The sequence below is a fragment of the Perognathus longimembris genome, chromosome 3, assembly GCF_023159225.1.
Source record: "Perognathus longimembris pacificus isolate PPM17 chromosome 3, ASM2315922v1, whole genome shotgun sequence".
Classification (NCBI taxonomy): Eukaryota; Metazoa; Chordata; class Mammalia; order Rodentia; family Heteromyidae; genus Perognathus; species Perognathus longimembris.
Genome location: NC_063163.1, coordinates 118,501,618 through 118,518,201, shown reverse-complemented (window position 1 = coordinate 118,518,201; position 16,584 = coordinate 118,501,618). Strand labels below are relative to the sequence as shown.

At 45.1% G+C, this 16,584-nt stretch overlaps 1 protein-coding gene across 3 annotated transcripts in view; it reads right to left on the bottom strand.

Annotated features, from left to right (window-relative positions):
* Positions 1-211: 211 nt before the first annotated feature.
* Arhgef12 (Rho guanine nucleotide exchange factor 12) overlaps positions 212-16,584 on the bottom strand; it is a 108,386-nt gene continuing 92,013 nt past the window's right edge. For 2 of the 3 annotated variants that reach the window (XM_048344000.1, XM_048344003.1), the window contains 14 exons: positions 14,898-15,023; positions 13,866-13,980; positions 12,427-12,527; positions 10,376-10,453; positions 9,307-9,382; positions 8,630-8,797; positions 7,677-7,764; positions 6,948-7,034; positions 6,765-6,844; positions 6,251-6,484; positions 3,596-4,066; positions 2,272-2,585; positions 1,082-1,151; positions 212-590 (listed from right to left, as the gene is read on the bottom strand). In XM_048344000.1, coding sequence (XP_048199957.1) covers positions 580-590; positions 1,082-1,151; positions 2,272-2,585; positions 3,596-4,066; positions 6,251-6,484; positions 6,765-6,844; positions 6,948-7,034; positions 7,677-7,764; positions 8,630-8,797; positions 9,307-9,382; positions 10,376-10,453; positions 12,427-12,527; positions 13,866-13,980; positions 14,898-15,023 — 2,019 coding nt within the window. In that variant the 3' untranslated portion in view covers positions 212-579. The remainder of the gene's footprint in view (positions 591-1,081; positions 1,152-2,271; positions 2,586-3,595; positions 4,067-6,250; positions 6,485-6,764; positions 6,845-6,947; positions 7,035-7,676; positions 7,765-8,629; positions 8,798-9,306; positions 9,383-10,375; positions 10,454-12,426; positions 12,528-13,865; positions 13,981-14,897; positions 15,024-16,584) is intronic. The other variant, XM_048344001.1, reaches the window with a different exon arrangement.

Here is a 16,584-nt window from a genome sequence, read left to right as displayed (position 1 = left end):
CTCAGCACACAATCTCCCCCACGGGGCCCCGTACCTCCCCGCACCCGGGGCGACCTCCCACGGCAACCAGCCGCACGGCTGCCCCCCCCTTCCTGCCCCCTCTCAGCCAAACCCGCACCCCACCCAGACCTGAAGACTTCAGGAACAACCGATTCTTGGGTGTGCTAAGTACGAAGTCTAAAACTCACTACTCAATTAAAACAAAACAAGGCAAAGTCAAAATTAAAATGTGCTTTCAAATACGGAATGAAGTCAAATAAATACATCTGATTTTCTCTTTTTCTTATGCCTAAGTACAATTTCATATCCTACACCCAAAGCTGTATACATTTGGTTCTTGTTCGGAATCGAATGAGTGGCGAGGAGAGGAAGTGGGGGAACGGCGCCCCCCACGGACAGACCGGTGCAGCCGCCGGGTGAGGACCGGGCCCCGCGGCACCACGCACGGCATTCGGGCCCGGTGCTTCGAGGCAGATCCTGGGTCACTCTCTCTGCGTCCACACGGGAGCCAGGACACGGTGAACACAAGGCCGGTGCTCAGAACCCAACAACCCGCAGTCGCCTCCAGCGCCCTCGGCTCTAGCTTTTATCTGAAAAGAACACAGAGCGGTGGAAACCACATTAAGAACAGCTGAGTGCTACGAAGAAGCCCTCTGCCATCTGGCCACGTGCGGCTCATCGCGCTTCTGGGTCAGAACTGCCCCACCGGGCATCAGCTGCAGAGCCCCGCTGCCTGGAGCCACATCTGGAGGCCAGGGGCTCCCTGTTAGGAGAGGCCTCCGGTATAGCTGGGCCAAGGGGGGCCGAGCCCCCTCACACACAGGGATTTATGGCTCTCCAGGCTTCCTACCACTCCGCTCTACCTTGGGCTTCTGAAGGAGTGACAGCAGGGAGGGGCTGGCAGGGAAGTGACAGGAGGTTCTGTGACGGGGTAAGGCAGTCGGGGGACGGGAGCGTCTGCTAGCCATGTAATGGCTGCAGAGCAGACAGACAAGGAGGGGACTCTCCTGGGCTGGCCCGCGCGAGAGCACAAGCACCCTTATGCAGCACGAGTTTGGGGAGAACCTGCAGCTCCGCACACCTGAGTGCTTGTCCGGGAGGGCTGAGCCGGCCAGCCTTTGGCAAAGAACGCGGTAACTCTCCTCCACCTTCTGTAAGAGAAAATCCACGGGGCGTTGGTTTCGTTTTGCTTTTCGTGTGGAGGGCATAAGACACACAAAACAAAAACACTTTTACGTTATAGATGCATGCTCTTGAATTTCAACCTTAACACCAATCGTGAAAAGCTTTGTGACTAAGAAGGAAAACGTAAATCTCCTTTTCTTTAAACAGCTTCACACTTTTCCATGTAAAGGATGAGGGGCTGGGGATATGGCCTAGTGGCAAGAGCGCTTGCCTCGTACACATGAAGCCCTGGGTTCAATTCCTCAGCACCACATATACAGAGAACGGCCAGAAGTGGAGCTGTGACTCAAGTGGCAGAGTGCTAGCCTTGAGCAAAAAGAAGCCAGGGACAGTGCTCAGGCCCTGAGGCCAAGGCCCAGGACTGGCCAAAAAAAAAACCCAAACAACAAACAAACTATGTAAAGGATGAGGTGACTTTCCCACCCGGGTCACCCTGAAAAGGCCACAGAGACACAACCTAAATCCTCACAGCCGGAAACAAACTAAGGGAGACTAATCTTCAGCTCAGAGGCACTTTCCAGTATGTGCAGAGGGCCTCCCAGCGAACTGGCATCATGAGAGCTTGTGGCTCCAGTAGCACGCTGAGCACAGCTCCAAGAGTCCTTCCCTTGCAAGCTGGCCCCCACTCAGTTCTGAACCAGAGACACCTTTCGCTACTAAGTCACAGAACACTGCCCATGGCCAGGGTCCTGCTCCTCCCTGGGCAGGGGTGTGGCCAAGTCACAGCACGCCCTCCCAGGGCAGCTCCTGCAGCCAAGGCCTCCCAGCCCAGCCCAGCCCAGCCCACGCCAGGCCACTCCAGGCCGGCCCAGCCCAGCCCAGCCCACGCCAGGCCAGCCCGGCCCAGCCCAGCCCGCAGCCCTTTCAGTTGTCCGACTCGGAAGCACTCACAAACACAACCAGAAAGCTACAGTTCTTCCACTCCTGGGATCTGTTGCAAGATAAAGAGTGCCACTCTCAGCTTTCTACCGAAGCCCTGCCCAGGGTCAGAGAGAAGATGCAGATCTAGAGCATGGCCACGACACTCCACACTCTCGCTCTGCTAAGTAGGTCTCTCAAGGTCAAGAGCGACGGAGGCTGAGGTACCTTTAAATGTTCGAGGTCAGCCTCTATCTTATGAATGCACTCCAGGATCTGACTTTGTGAATCTGTACAACAGGGACTCCGGATCTCAAAACAGGAGCCCTCCAAGGCTCCCCAGCGCCGCCGGCCCAGGAATTCCGGGGGTAATGGTGAAAGGGCCTCATCCATAGGAGCGTTCTGGGGAGAGTGAGGCTGCTGACGGGGGGAGTCGGCGGAGGGCAGGCCCGGCCCGGGCTGCGGGGCAAAGGACGACGCCATCTCCTCGTCGGTGGAGCTCTCTTGCACCGCTTCATAGCCATCAAGGATTAAACAGTTTCCTGTGGGTAGACAAACACGGCGTGAGGAAAGCACAAAGCACAGGCTCTGAGGACAGCTCGGAAACACTAAGGGAACAGGAAGCCAGTCGTAAGTCCACCAGGATTTTCTCACTTCAGATGAACATCTTTCACGGCAGCTTCTGAATATACCAGTAGCATTCTGAAAGCTGGAAAGTATAAAGTTCCTTCCTTCGGAGCTATGGGGTCCTGAAAGGCCTCACCACCACTCTCTAGAACTCTTAACACTTCTGCCACACTCTCCATTCCCTAACTACAAGCCTGCTCTTGCCAGGCAGCCATGGCTCATGCCTGTAATGCCAGCGAGCCAGTAGGTTAGGAGCTGGGGATTGTTAGGCAAAGCCAGCCCGGGCAGAAAGGTCCACTAGGCTCTCACCAACGAGCTAGCACACAGAGCTGGCCTGGAGGTAAGCCTCAAGTAGCAGAGTGCCATCTGTGAGCAAAAAAGCCAAGTGAGAGCCAAGGCCCTAAATTCAAGCCCTGGACACACACACGCACGCACGCACACACACACACACACACACAAGGAGCTCGCTCTTGACAGGAAGCTGAGCACTCTCTACTCTGCCTGAACAGACCTCTGGGCATCCACTTGGCTTTCCCCTCACTTCATTCCCATTCCTCTCAGCAGAGGCTTCTCTCCCAATCGCCCTGTCTGCCCTTGTCACTCTCTGTCCAGCCAGAGTCAGACTTCTTTCTCTTCGCAGTCAGCCCTCCATTTGCGTGCTTTCTTATGTGCTATTCCGCTTTCGCTCACTGGCACTGAAGCTCCATGCAGACAGGAGACCTCGCTGCATTGTCTCACTGCTCTATCTCCTGGCTCCTGGGATGCAACCTGACACAGTGGATTCAGCAATTATGGGTGGCATGAGGAAACAAATACATACTACAAACATGGAGACACACACACATATAAACACAGCAAATGCATTCCAGCACACAAGACCATTTACAATGATGGGAATCAAAGTTTAAATGTGAAAGAAACGTGCCTGAGATGCGTAAAGTAACATCCTTCTCCTCCTTCGCCTCTGCTCCATTGCCTTCTGGTAGGTTCTCCTCACCATGTGCTTCACGGGCATCAAAAAAGTGCTCTCCACTCTCGTCAGGACCCCCTTCCGACTCTGCGGCCAGCATTTCTGGGGTCAGAGTCACATGGTCCATTACTAAAACGTGATTCGCCTGGCTCTCTTGGGATGCCAGCACCACTGAATCCGGGGGAGCGGAAGATTCAGTTGAAGTCCGTGGACTGTGACAAGTTGCAAAGTCACCAGTTCCAGTTGTAAAGGACACCTGTCCATCACCAGGATGATAGGCCTTGACGTGCTCTGAGTTCTGAACTCCACCATCTGCCTGCACCCCCTGAGTCGCTGTCCCGTAGCTTGGGAAGTGCTGCCAGTCCTCCTGAAGGTTCTTCTCAGTCAGGCCAAGCTGCTGCACCAGCAACTGCTTCAACAAACCCACTGAGGAATTGGGATGTGACAGAGACAAAAAGAAAAGGACATTTACAATCAGAGCCCCACCGACCAGGATTGGCTTTGCCGAGTTACCAATTATCTCGAAAAACTAAAACCTTCTAATAACATAGGACCGAAGTATTATCCTCATACAATCATTGTTTGGTTTAGAAAAACAAAAGAGTGCCATCTTTTAGAGAAGACAATACTACCCAGATCTCACAGAACTCAAACACCCTGAAGAGGGAGAGGCTGTGTTCACAAACCTCCTGTCCATATGCACACCAAGCCTCTGTGATTTTCTGTATAACTGGATAACACCCCACAGGGGCTCAGGACACTGAAGGCTGAGGCTGGGTAAGCTAAACCCAAATCCTGTACATTCTGATTTTTTTTCCTAGGAGTAGACTCTATAAACATAGTAGTAATTTTTTCTAACTTTATGAGGCACATAGAACATTTACTTTGTCATTATGCAGTAATTCAAAAAAAAAATCTCCCTAACTGAAGAAGGCAATAAAAATGTCTTATAGTAAAATTTAAATGTGGTGATTAGTAGTCGGTGTAACTTTAAAAGATAACGGGACGTTCACCAGTTTTCCCCCTCACTAGCGCACAGGTTCTTCAGGCTGCTGAAAAGCAGCAGCAGTGTCACTGGAGAGGCTGAGTTTATGCTGAGGCTTCTCACCCAGTGACTGGGTTCCAGGCAATGTTAGTCAAGCCATTCATCGCTGGCTGTCAACTCGGGAGAATACAGGAGAAATTAGATTCTAAATAACTCTTGCTTTCATCGTGGGCTTACTTTCTATTTTACATGGCTTTAGGTAAGCAGTTCCCCTGCAGGCCTGCCTTTCTGCTCTACATTCACTTCCAGAGAGAGGCCGTGCAAGAGCTGACCCTGAATTATCTCCCCAAAATGCTAGTTTTCAAACCTCAACTTCCTGCTCTTCACTTCCTCTTGAATGGCTTGCACTCATTACCTTAATCCTTTATTTCCTTTTTGGCAGTGCTGGGATTTGAACTAAGGGCTCTGTACTTGTTAGGTAAGTACTCTTCCACTTGATCCAGGCCCCACCCCTTTTTAACTTTAGTTATTGTTTGAATTTGTGCCCAGGCCCAGCCTCGGTGGTGATTATCTCATTTACACTTCCCACAGGCATCCAAGCTTTCATTTGAGAGGTTGTATAAAGTTTTGCCTGGGTGGGCTCTGACCCTCAACCTTCCCAATCAATCTCTGCCTTCCAAATAGCTAGGATTACAGGCATGCACCGCTCTGCCCAGCTTTAATCTTGACATGTTTGAAAATGGCCAAATAATAAAAGAAAATAATAACAAGGTGCAGTAGCAGGCGGTAGGGGGCAGTAGTGCATCACTGTGAGCTGCTTTCCACTCAAATCCTTCAGCAGCTCCCTGCCAGGCTCAACTATTTTTATTAGTCATACCTAGCTTTAACACCTCAAATGAGTCTTTGTAGCCAGAGAAACTTTTCTGATCTCACCCACTCATTACAATGGAGCACTGTACTATCCTCCCTTTTATAACAGTAATTTTCAGCCAGTTAGGGGAGGCAGCTGAGAGATGTGTGTGTAGGCACACACACATGTGCACGTGCATGTGTAGCGTAGGATAAGGTGGAAAATATTACATGCTCACACGAAAGCTAGAACACGTGTGGCTCGAAAAATCTCCTGCGTCACTGTGGCGCGCGGTTCTTAACATAAGGAGAACCCATGCAGAAGAGCTAGCCTACCGTACCGCCTCTGTCTTCCCAGCTTCTCTCACAATCCCTTCACTCGCAGAGTCTACCACGGGCGGGCCAGGCTGCCCGCTGCACTCTGAATAGTTAGCCTCTGCTCACGTCTGAATGGCTTCCATTCCACACACCTGCTTGAACTTTACCCCTCCTTCAAGATAATGATCACATCTCTTATGTTTTTCTACTGCTTCCTCTTCTGGTCAGCTAACCTAGGTCAATTCTGCCAGTCCTGCCTTACTAGCATTTGCACGCTGACTTTCAAAGGTGAGACTGAGAGGAGGTGGGCTTCAATAATCTTTCCAGATAGACCACAAGTTCCTTAAAAGGAAAAATCATAGGTTCCACTTCTCTGGATCCTCCCGAATGGCTGCTCAATACATGATACAACTCTCACACCTGGGAGGTGTCTGCAATAAGTTGTGAATAAAACGTACAATTCCTGAGTGCGTCCAGAGCCCACCGCTCTTCTGAGCCAGGCAGGTGTGGGCCTGCGTGGGGGAGCTCGCGGCTCCCTCCGGGTTCCTTCAGGGTCCTGTGGGCACACTGCTCCTTCGCCAGCTGGGCGGCAGTCACAAACACATCATCTGTCTCCGACTTCCCGCAGGGACTCAGTGAATGACACTGGGGTTTTGATGAGATTAAGGGAGGTTCTAGACCCAAATCTCTTTCTATTTAGGAGAAAAGAAAAGGTAGGGCATCTTAGTAAAACTTCTTCTATGAAGCATTTGGGAAATATACAGAACACAACTCAATCACACAGGCAATAAAGACTATCCACAAAGCACACAGCCCTCCGAGCAGTGATAATTACACCAGCACACAGAAGGCCCATAAGCAGAGTTGGCCCCTGGTGCTAGAACCTGCACAAACCGGCACCGGGGCCCCAGCATTTTTTGCACCTTACTAACAGACTACATTCACCCACGAAAGCTCATCTACGGAGCTCACCTGGGCTCTGCTGGCCAGGGGCCGGGATGTCAGGACGCTCCACTTCTAATCTGGGTGGTCCTTCCTCATCATTGTCTCCTCTAGATAAGAGAAGACACAATCCTTGAGCTCCTTGAACATCATTACACCCAGACACAAAATCTACCGTCACTGCAATGGACCGCAGCCCGCGGCAGCACTCACTCGCAAGGGGGCGACTCTGGCAGTGGGATGGGCTTCGCAGACGGCTCCTTCACCGACGCAGCCATCCGGCAGATGAGGTCCTGCCAGCTTCAGAGGGCGAGAGCGAACCCAGAACACAAGAGAAAGACCCGGGTCAGACTTAAACCAGCTTCATGCTGGAAAGGGGCGGGCGGGAAGGAGAGAATTCACAAAGGAGCTGTTACATTTATTTTGCTAACCTATTTTTTAGGTAGAAGGTCTAAATGTACTTTAAAGGAAATTCTAATCATGACAGATACACTACCCATTTAAAAATTTCACTGATACTTCTGAGAATTTTTTCCCTTAGAAAATTTACTTTGTTTTGTTTTGCCAGTCCTGGGGTTTTGAACTCAGGGCCTGAGCACTGTCCCTGAGCCACAGCGCTACTTCTGGCTTTCTCTATATATGTGGTGCTGAGGAATCAAACCCAGGGCTTCATGTATACAAGGCGAGCACTTTACCACTAGGCCATATTCCCAGCCCCAGAAAATTTACTTTTAAAAGACAGAATTTAAAAAAAAAAAAAAAAAAACACCAGTCTAAAAGGGAACAAGCAATTAAGAGAAATGTTTCTAAAAGAATATAGAGGGAAAACTTAATTTCTATATAATTTTAGTTTTAGAGTCCTATTACAAAAACAATGTTTGTGGAATATTGTGCTGGGGATAATAACTTAATTACAGCAAGGTAGATGAATCAGATACATACACAGTCTTTTCAGAAACTGTCTGTGCCACCAATTCATAAATTTGGGCTCCATTGTCTGACATGGAGATGACGAATAAAGCTTTGTTATCTAGAAAAGAACAAGGCAAAACTTACTCTACCACTTTAATGAGAGGCCAGGAGGCATATTTCTAGGGTCATCTTAATTTGGATAAAAGTTATACATTCACTTTGCAAAAGGTCATCCAGCTCTGGTACACATTAAGTTCTGAGCAACCTGTAGTATGTCACACTCCATAAACGTCAATACAACCAGATATACAACACACTAGAGTATCAAACTCTAAATTACTAAACTGAACATATATTTTGAACTGCTCCTTGGCTAAGTTGTTAGTGGGAATATTCACTCAGTACTGAAGAAAAGAGGTCACACATTTACTTTGTCATCGTGAAATTAACAAGTTTTGAAAGGATCTCATTGTACAGTTAAATATAACTTGTCAGCTTTAACTCATTAAAAAAAAAAAATCCAGCTCCGCCTCTTGAGATTGGCTTTGTTTCTACCAAATCAGACAGCACGCAACCAAAGCAAAAGCCTTCCCACTGGGCTGCCTCTCCATGCGTGGCCTTCACTGGCTGCCTGTCAGCGACTGAAACATGGAACAAACATGGCCAGTCCTGGGCCTTGGACTCAGGGCCTGAGCACTGTCCCTGGCTTCTTGAGCCACAGCGCCACTTCTGGCCGTTTCCTACATATGTGGTGCTGGGGAATAGAATCTGGGGCTGCATTTATAAGAGGCGAGCACTTTTACCACTAGGCCATATTCCCAGCCCTTAATTTACTTTCTTGACAACAGATACATTTCATTCAATTTTGCCTAAGGACACGGACGTTATGAAGCTCCACGGCTGTGCGGCTCACCCACCACTGGAGAGCGCGCGCATCCAGCCCCGGAGCCCAGCGGCCAGTGTCCTCTGATGGGCATACTCGCCTGTGGCCACTTGTCGGACTAGCACTGTGTTGAGCTTAATGACAGGGCTGAAGGTGTGTTTGCTGTCCGCTGTGGAGGCCAGGATCTTGCTGTGACACCTCAGCACCAGCCTATCGTCCTGCTTCTGCAGCAATACGAGAATGTCCTCCAGCAACAATGTATACAGATCTGGAAGTGAAATGCAGAAACAGTACACTGAGACGTGTTTAATAAACACTGCAATCATTTGATAAAGGAAAATCTAACAAAAAAAAAACACTGATTTGTACAGTGTCTTCATTCTTTGTTGCATTTCACTGAAGAGTCAGTAACCCAAGACAAGTATTTGTACAGTGTCTTCATTCTTTGTTGCATTTCACTGAAGAGTCAGTAACCCAAGACAAGTAACAGGCGACGGCCCCTTACCACAGACAGCTTGACAGGTAGTGGCAGAAAGTCTAATGGACACTCAGCAGATACAAGAATGAGGGAAACAAAGCTGAACCATGACAGGGTTTTCTCCTCATCCCTATGTGAATATTTAACACACTTCTCACTTCACACAAAAATAACACAAGCAGCTCTTCTATCCATGTTCAACAAGCACTGTGAATGATTCTTTCTTCTTCCCTTTGGCATGAGGAAACTCTCCTGTTCTTTTCCTTTCTCTACTTTCCACAGACTGACATCAGACTTACCGATAGTTTTATCTCTATTCACCTTCCAAACCAACGGCCCTTCGTGAATCATCTTCCTTTTTGTTAAATCCAAATTCTGCCAAAGAGAATTGCATACATATTATTTTCAAGCATATCTCATCAGTGGAATGCTATTCCATATAATTTAGTTTCTTTTCAAAAACCTATCTTAAAAGATATTTTTGCACTCAATTGCTGTTATCAGTCCTGAAAATGAAAAGGCCAAAGTTAAAATAACCTACATAAAATCTTCTAAAATCTCCCAAATTTCACTGGGTGACAAAGCATTCGGCCACCACATTCCCAGCTCATTCTTTCACACCCGCTGCATGTGCTTATCTGTAACAGGCTTCTAAAGTTTTCATCCCAAAGACAGTTTTAAGGAACAGCATTCATCACGAAGAGTCCAAGGACTACTCATGCTTACTCTAACTACCAATAACTTATTAGTAAGACAAGCACTTTGATTAGTAGTGGGAAAATTTCTTTCTCTGGAAGTTAAACTGTTGCGTATGACAAAGAAGCCTATTTTAAAGCAGACATCAAATAAATCTGCCAAAAGCACCACCAAATAATGATTTGAAATGGTATTAAGAAAACCTTAATAAGTTAATTAATAAAAAAAAAGTCTCAGGTATAAGAAGTGGTCATTAACAAATGTTTTACTATCATCCCAGTAATGGTTTCGACTTTAATGCTTTCCAGGAGATACATGAAAAAATAATTACATTATTGAACTTTACCCAATGATCTGGAAAGTTCTGGTAATAAGCAGTCAAACTATGAAACATAGTAAAATTAAATTTACTAAGAGCTACTGTCCCTCAATCTCCTGATGATTCCTATCATTTACAGTTCTTTCTCATAAATGTTCCTCAAAGGAAAGAAAAAAGTAATCTTCACACAGATCAGACATTTAAAAGGCAGAGTAAAATCATAAATGTAGATTATCTGTGATAAAAAAAAAACTCCATCAAGTGATGGATATTCCCACTGCAATGTTCATTACCTTCCAGGTCTTCAGTACATTTTATTTTACTTTTAAAAATATAATTAGACCATCTCTTACCCTGAGCTCTTCAACATTTGGGTACTCTGACAACTTGAGATTGGAGGTATCAAGGCGACGCTGATAATCTTCTAGGCGCTGAAATTAAGACAGATTGGAGCAAAGGTCATTGCTTTCATCATCAACAGCCTTTCGGCTTCTAAATCAAACAGACATCTTGAACCTGCATTTTCCTGAGCTCAATGCAACACCACACATGACTGACAACTCAGTCTTTCTTAAAATATCTCTTCTCTTGGCTTTTGCACTCTCCACTCTCCCACCTTCCCTCCTGTCTCTTCAGCTGACCCACTTTAATATTCTTTTCAAAGTCATTGGCTGCTAATTCATACCTATTTTCTGAATATGAAAATCACGCACATAATTCAAAATTCAGAAGGTAATATAAGGCACACAACAAAAAGCAGGTCTTCTCCTAACTCTGTCCCTCCTTGCCTCCCTATTCTCTAAAGAAGCAATCACAAATGTCCAATTCTTGGGTTGCCTTTGAGAAAAACCCTTTGCAAACAGACTGTATGCATAAGGAAGTACACTGGTATTTGTGTTATGTGTCTAAGTACATCTTTTTAAAACAAGACGTAGTGCAGCAATAGATCCATGTATGCATCCCTTTGATATTCCCGTATGTACCCCTCATTCCAATCACAACAATGTATTCACACAGGTATTCCTTACCATGTGTGGGTTGCATCAATATTTCTTGAACTCAGTTCCACACTATCATAGAATAATTATCTTACTTTGTCAAAAACAACAATATTCAACTCTGGGAATGAAGTGTAACTTACTGTACTCTGCCTTACTAAGAAACACACACCCACACCCTACTTACAATCTTTGCCAATAATAAATAATACTGTAATAAAGTGGTCTTCAACATAGGCATTTGTGCATTCCTGTCATTATATAGAATGGATGTTAAAATGACTGGATCAAAGGGTACATTCACTTTTCCTCAGCATCAAAACCTTATGAGTACACAGAAGAGTGAATACCTACCTACCCAAACTTGTCATTCTCAACTCTGTTTGGGTACAAAGCTATCCAGGTGTTTACTCCTGGTGTTTACTTTAAATGTGTCTGACACATTTAAAATAAGATTTTTAGCTAGGTGCTGGTGGCTCATACTACTCAGGAGGCTGAGATCTGAGCATCATGATTCAAGGCCAGCCCTGGCAGAAAACTTCGTGAGACTCTTATCTCCAATTAATCACAGAAAAAGCCACAAGTGGTGCTGCAGCTCAAGTGGTAGAGTGCTAGCCTTGAGCAAAAGGAACTTAGGGACAGTGCTCAGGCCCGGGGTTCAAGGCTCAGGACTGGAAAAAAAATTCAAAAAATAAAATATATTTTTAGAACTAAGTATACGTTGCCCCTACATACTGTAGTATGCATACCATTAACAATAGCTCATTTTGGAAAGGTAAAACTTACATAGAGTCAAGTGCACATATAATATCCTCACTAATTTTTCCCTTACTTAAACAGACCACGGTCCTTTGTATACGATGCCTGGGCTTTTGCACATACAGCTCTACTTCTCCCTCTACTCTAGGATATCTTCTACAGTTTTAGTTCATTTGTACTTGTCCTTCAGATTGTGGCTCCAATGTCAATTCCACAAGAAAGTTTTCTTGGAGGGCCACCACCTACAAGCCCCACGCTGTGCTCGGCCCCATCCAGAGGCTCACATCACCCTGAAACTCCTTCACGGCCCTTTATCGCAGCCATGTGTGACTACAGTCATCAAACACCCTCTGTCCTGCCGGAAAAAACAGGTTCAGGGTGGGTGGTCCTGTGCCCGGTCTCTCAACCCCTCTGCATCCTGTGACCAGGAAAGACAACAAGTTGTACTGATGCCTGGTGAGTGAACTAGCAAGCAACCAGCTACCAAGGTGCAAAAAAAAAAAAAAAGTAAAAAATCACTCTGATACGTTGTCATGAACTGATGAGGACCCATGTACAAAAAATCAGTAAATTTCAGATTCTAGGTAATGGTAAGTTAATGTTCTCCAGCACCATCCTGTGTCTTCTTGCTCTCCCTTTTTTATTACCTGCTTGTTTTCTGCCTCCTTGACAGCCTGATTTACATAATTTAAGATCTGACGACAGTGATCTGCAGCTTTCTTCACTTTCTCCCTTTCTGTTGGCCATTCTAAATATGAAAAAATCAAAAATGAAAAGGAGATTAAGAAAGAAAAAGAAGTATGTGGTATACACACAGACAGACACATGAGATTTCCTTTTATTAAAGAGTTAGAAGCACATACTAAGACCTTGAATGTTTTTTTCTTCCCTTTTTTTTTTTTTTGCCAGTCCTGGGGCTTGAACTCAGGGCCCGAGCACTGTCCCTGGCTTCTTTTTGCTCAAGGCTAGCACTCTGCCACTTGAGCCACAGTGCCACTTCTGGCTGTTTTCTATATATGTGGTGCTGAGGAATCGAACCCAGGGCTTCATATATACCAGGCAAGCACTCTTGCCACTAGGCCATATTCCCAGCCCACTTTGAATGTTTTCATGCCAGATTAAAACCTACAGCAGAATCTCAATTCATATAGTTTTTAGACAGGTGAGATTTCTGATGATACTACTTTGAGACTACAGAGGCATGTGGGGATATACTCTTGTAACCCCAATACTTTGGAGGCGGAGGCAGGGGAAGTTCAAGTTTGAGACCAGCCCAAGCTACACATTCGGTCTCAAAACTGTAAAAAGGAGCCAGAGAGGCGGCTCCTTGGTAGTGTGCTTGCCCAGCAAGTGGGAAGCTCTGGGTTCAATTCTGAGGGATAAGGAGGGGACGGCGTGGAGGGGAAGGGGAGAGACCGCTAGGTATGATGGCATGCACCTGACATCCCAACTACCTGCAAAGGGAGGCACAAATGGGAGGAGCACAAATGGGAGGCCTAAGGTCCAGGCTAGCTTAGGCATGAAGACCCGATGTGAAAGTAATTTTATAAAAGGAAAGAAAATGACTCAGGGAATAGCTCAAGTGGTAGAGTGACTGCCTATTAAATACAAGGCCCTTAGTTCATACAACCAAAAGTTTAAAAAGTTCATATGTAGATACAAAACATTTCTTACACCCAGTATAAACCTCAAAGGAAATATAGATGCTAGAGCAAGGATGGACAAACTTTTCCTATAAAAGGCCAGATTATAATTATTTCATACTTTGTAAGCCAATGGCCTGTTGCAACAACTCCACTCTGCTACTAGAGCTCCCAAGCAGAAACAGTGTGCAAACTGACAGGCATAGCTGTGCTCTAATAAAGCTTTTCACAAAAATAAGCAGAAATGTGATTTGGCCTATGGCTCACATTTTGCCAAACTCTGCTAGTTTCTTCCAGACTACACTAAGTCAAACATGTTCAAGAAAATGAGGTTAAATCGTGTTGAAAGTCTTTCTATTCAAAAATCCAACTGCAAGCACCAAGATACTAAGAGATTAGCAGGATATAGTCCCGTCTTTTTTGTTTCCGTGAGAATGCTCTACCTGTGTACTTGGCAATGTTATCCAAGAGGAGCGGGTACTTGGTGAGTCTCTGCATCTGGGTGGGAATGATGTCTTTCAGCTGAAGGCGGCGGCACAGCGGGTTACTCTCGGCATCCTGAAGTTAAGGGAAGGAGGTCTGTGAGTCTCCTCAGGACAGTGATTACCTACCATGTGCCATTCACCTAAGTGTCTATAGCATCACAGTTCTTGGTTATTTAAAAAACACCAAGGCAATCCCATTGCTGAACTCTGTTTTTGCTTTCCCCTCTAATCATCTACTGGGGGAGGGAGTTTCTATCACCAAACCAATGGTTTGTTTAATCAACTACTAGAAGCATCTATAATCAACTTTATGATCTACTTTCTTGGATCTGGCCAAACTGCAGCCATATTCCTAAATCATTAAAACTATGATAGGAAAACTCTGCATGACATGGCTACATTGTAATAATCCTGTTACATACCAGTAGAAAATGAATACATCATTTCCCAATGAAACTTTATTTACAAAAACAGGTAGCCAGCTGGCTGTGTTTACTAACTTATCTGTTCCAGTATACAATGCTATTTCAAGGAGTATGTCTGCTAGTCAATCTTTTCTGCCCTAATATAAGCCCTTCCCCATGCTGTTATTTTTTTTTATTTTTATTTTTGTCTTTTCTTTTTTGGTACTGGGGATCGAACCCAGGACACATTGCACTTGCTAGGCAAGCGCTTTGCCACTGAGCTACATCCCAGCCCATTCCCCATGCTTTTATAGTGTTCTTTTAAGAGTGCATGTGGCACGTCTGATAAAAGACCCCATGTAAATTTCTACATCAAATGCTTTAATCTTGACCCACTTTTTAATTATTATTCTTCATGCCAAAATCATCTTCCAATAATTTGACAGATGTGTGGCTTTTTTTCAATGTTAACATAAATATAATCCTTGTAAAAGGCAATTGATGGAAGAAGTCCCCAAGTTCATCCTATAATGGATAGTTTAAAAAATTCTTTCTTCTTATCGCTTACATGACTCACTCAACTCACTTGCACGAAAGTCTGGAACCGAGAATCCTTCTTCTGACGAGACTTGATCATCTCCAGGGCGAAAGGCTGGTTGCTGCAGAAGGTAGCAGCAGCATGTTTCAACCTCTCCTCTCCTGGTCCACTGAACTGTGCCAAGAATGTGAGGGAAACAACAGAGAATGAGATCCTGAGCTTACATAAGGCCACGTAACACGAGCGATGGCCACAAGCCTTTCGACATTCCAGTAAGCATTCTCAAGTGACAGAAAACACAGGACTGAGGATTTACGGGACTCTCCGTGGCTCTCCATTGAGAAGGTTTGACTCTGACATCATGTGACCTCTCCTGAACATGCGCCAAATGCTTTCTCGTTTGGAGCCTACCATAACTTAGTACCTTTCAGCCTATACCACTCTAGAGTGGATATTTGGAGAATATGAGACACAGAATGCCTGGAGACTCAGATTAAAATGTCATTTTTGCAGACTCTGACAACTCTCACATGAATCACTCATTTAGTGTTCCAGGAAGTAAATCCTGTGTTGCTAGCTTTCTTTCCTACTCATTATAACACGCTATGCTTCTGGGCAGAGTGGAAATAAAGTTAAATCACTGCTGCTTCACTGCTGGCTTAGGAGAGATTCCTAAATTCATGAGCCTCTTTCGTTAAAAACTACTAATATATTTTAATTTGTAAATCTAAGTTTGTATACGTCATGACTCTAAAGTTGCTGATAAAATGACAAACAAATGTTTCATATGTGCTGTCAAATCAATTATTTGTAAATACAACGTCTGTATTTACAAGTAATTGCTTTATGATTCACAAAATAGCTTTCCAAATATTCTTTCATTTAAAGTCATATTCTCTCTCGCTTTTTTTATTTTTATTCTTTTGGTTGGTTGTGGGGCTTGAAAACTCAGGGCCCTGGGCACTATCCCTGAGCTTCTTTGTACCCAAGGCTAGTGCTCTACCACTTGAGCAACAGTGCCACTTCCAATTTTTGAGTAGTTAATTAGAAATAAGAGTCTCTCACAGGGACTTTCTGCACAGGTCAGCTTCAAACTGCGATCCTCATATCTCAGTCTCCCAAGTAGCTAGGATTACAGGCATGAGCCGCTGGCTACATTTTACAAAACAATTCGTTTCTTCAAGCAGCTCACATATAAAATGATATTCAATAGGTCAAATTTTGTATATTGTTATTCTTCAATAAATATGACTCTCAAGCTGGAGATGTAGCTCAGTGGTAAAGCACTTGGCAAGATGTTTGCAAAGTACAATAAAACCAAGGTGGACCTGGGTTAAGATTTCTTGCTTCTGTTCTGAGTTACAAGGCTACAAAGAGAACTACCATTAGAGGATGCCAGGGGATGGTGGTCTCACCACCAACGTGAGCAGAAAGATTGTCTTCAGTTAATCTGCTCTCGTGCAACCTCTTAAAATTTATAATGTAGAATTACCACCATCGTGTGGCATTCACTCAAGAAGTATTTAGGTGGGCATATCTAATCCATTCCTGTTTGGCTTATGTTAATAGTTTGAGAACAAAACTATAGGCTTTACTATTATTTTCACCTCAATTAGACAGCATTTCCTTCAGAGTCAACCACCTTCCCCGTAACATTTCTTCTATGTTCTAGTTCGGGTCTCTCTGCTACACACTCAACAACAACCTGCCTTCTTCCCTTCTTGTTACAGTCATC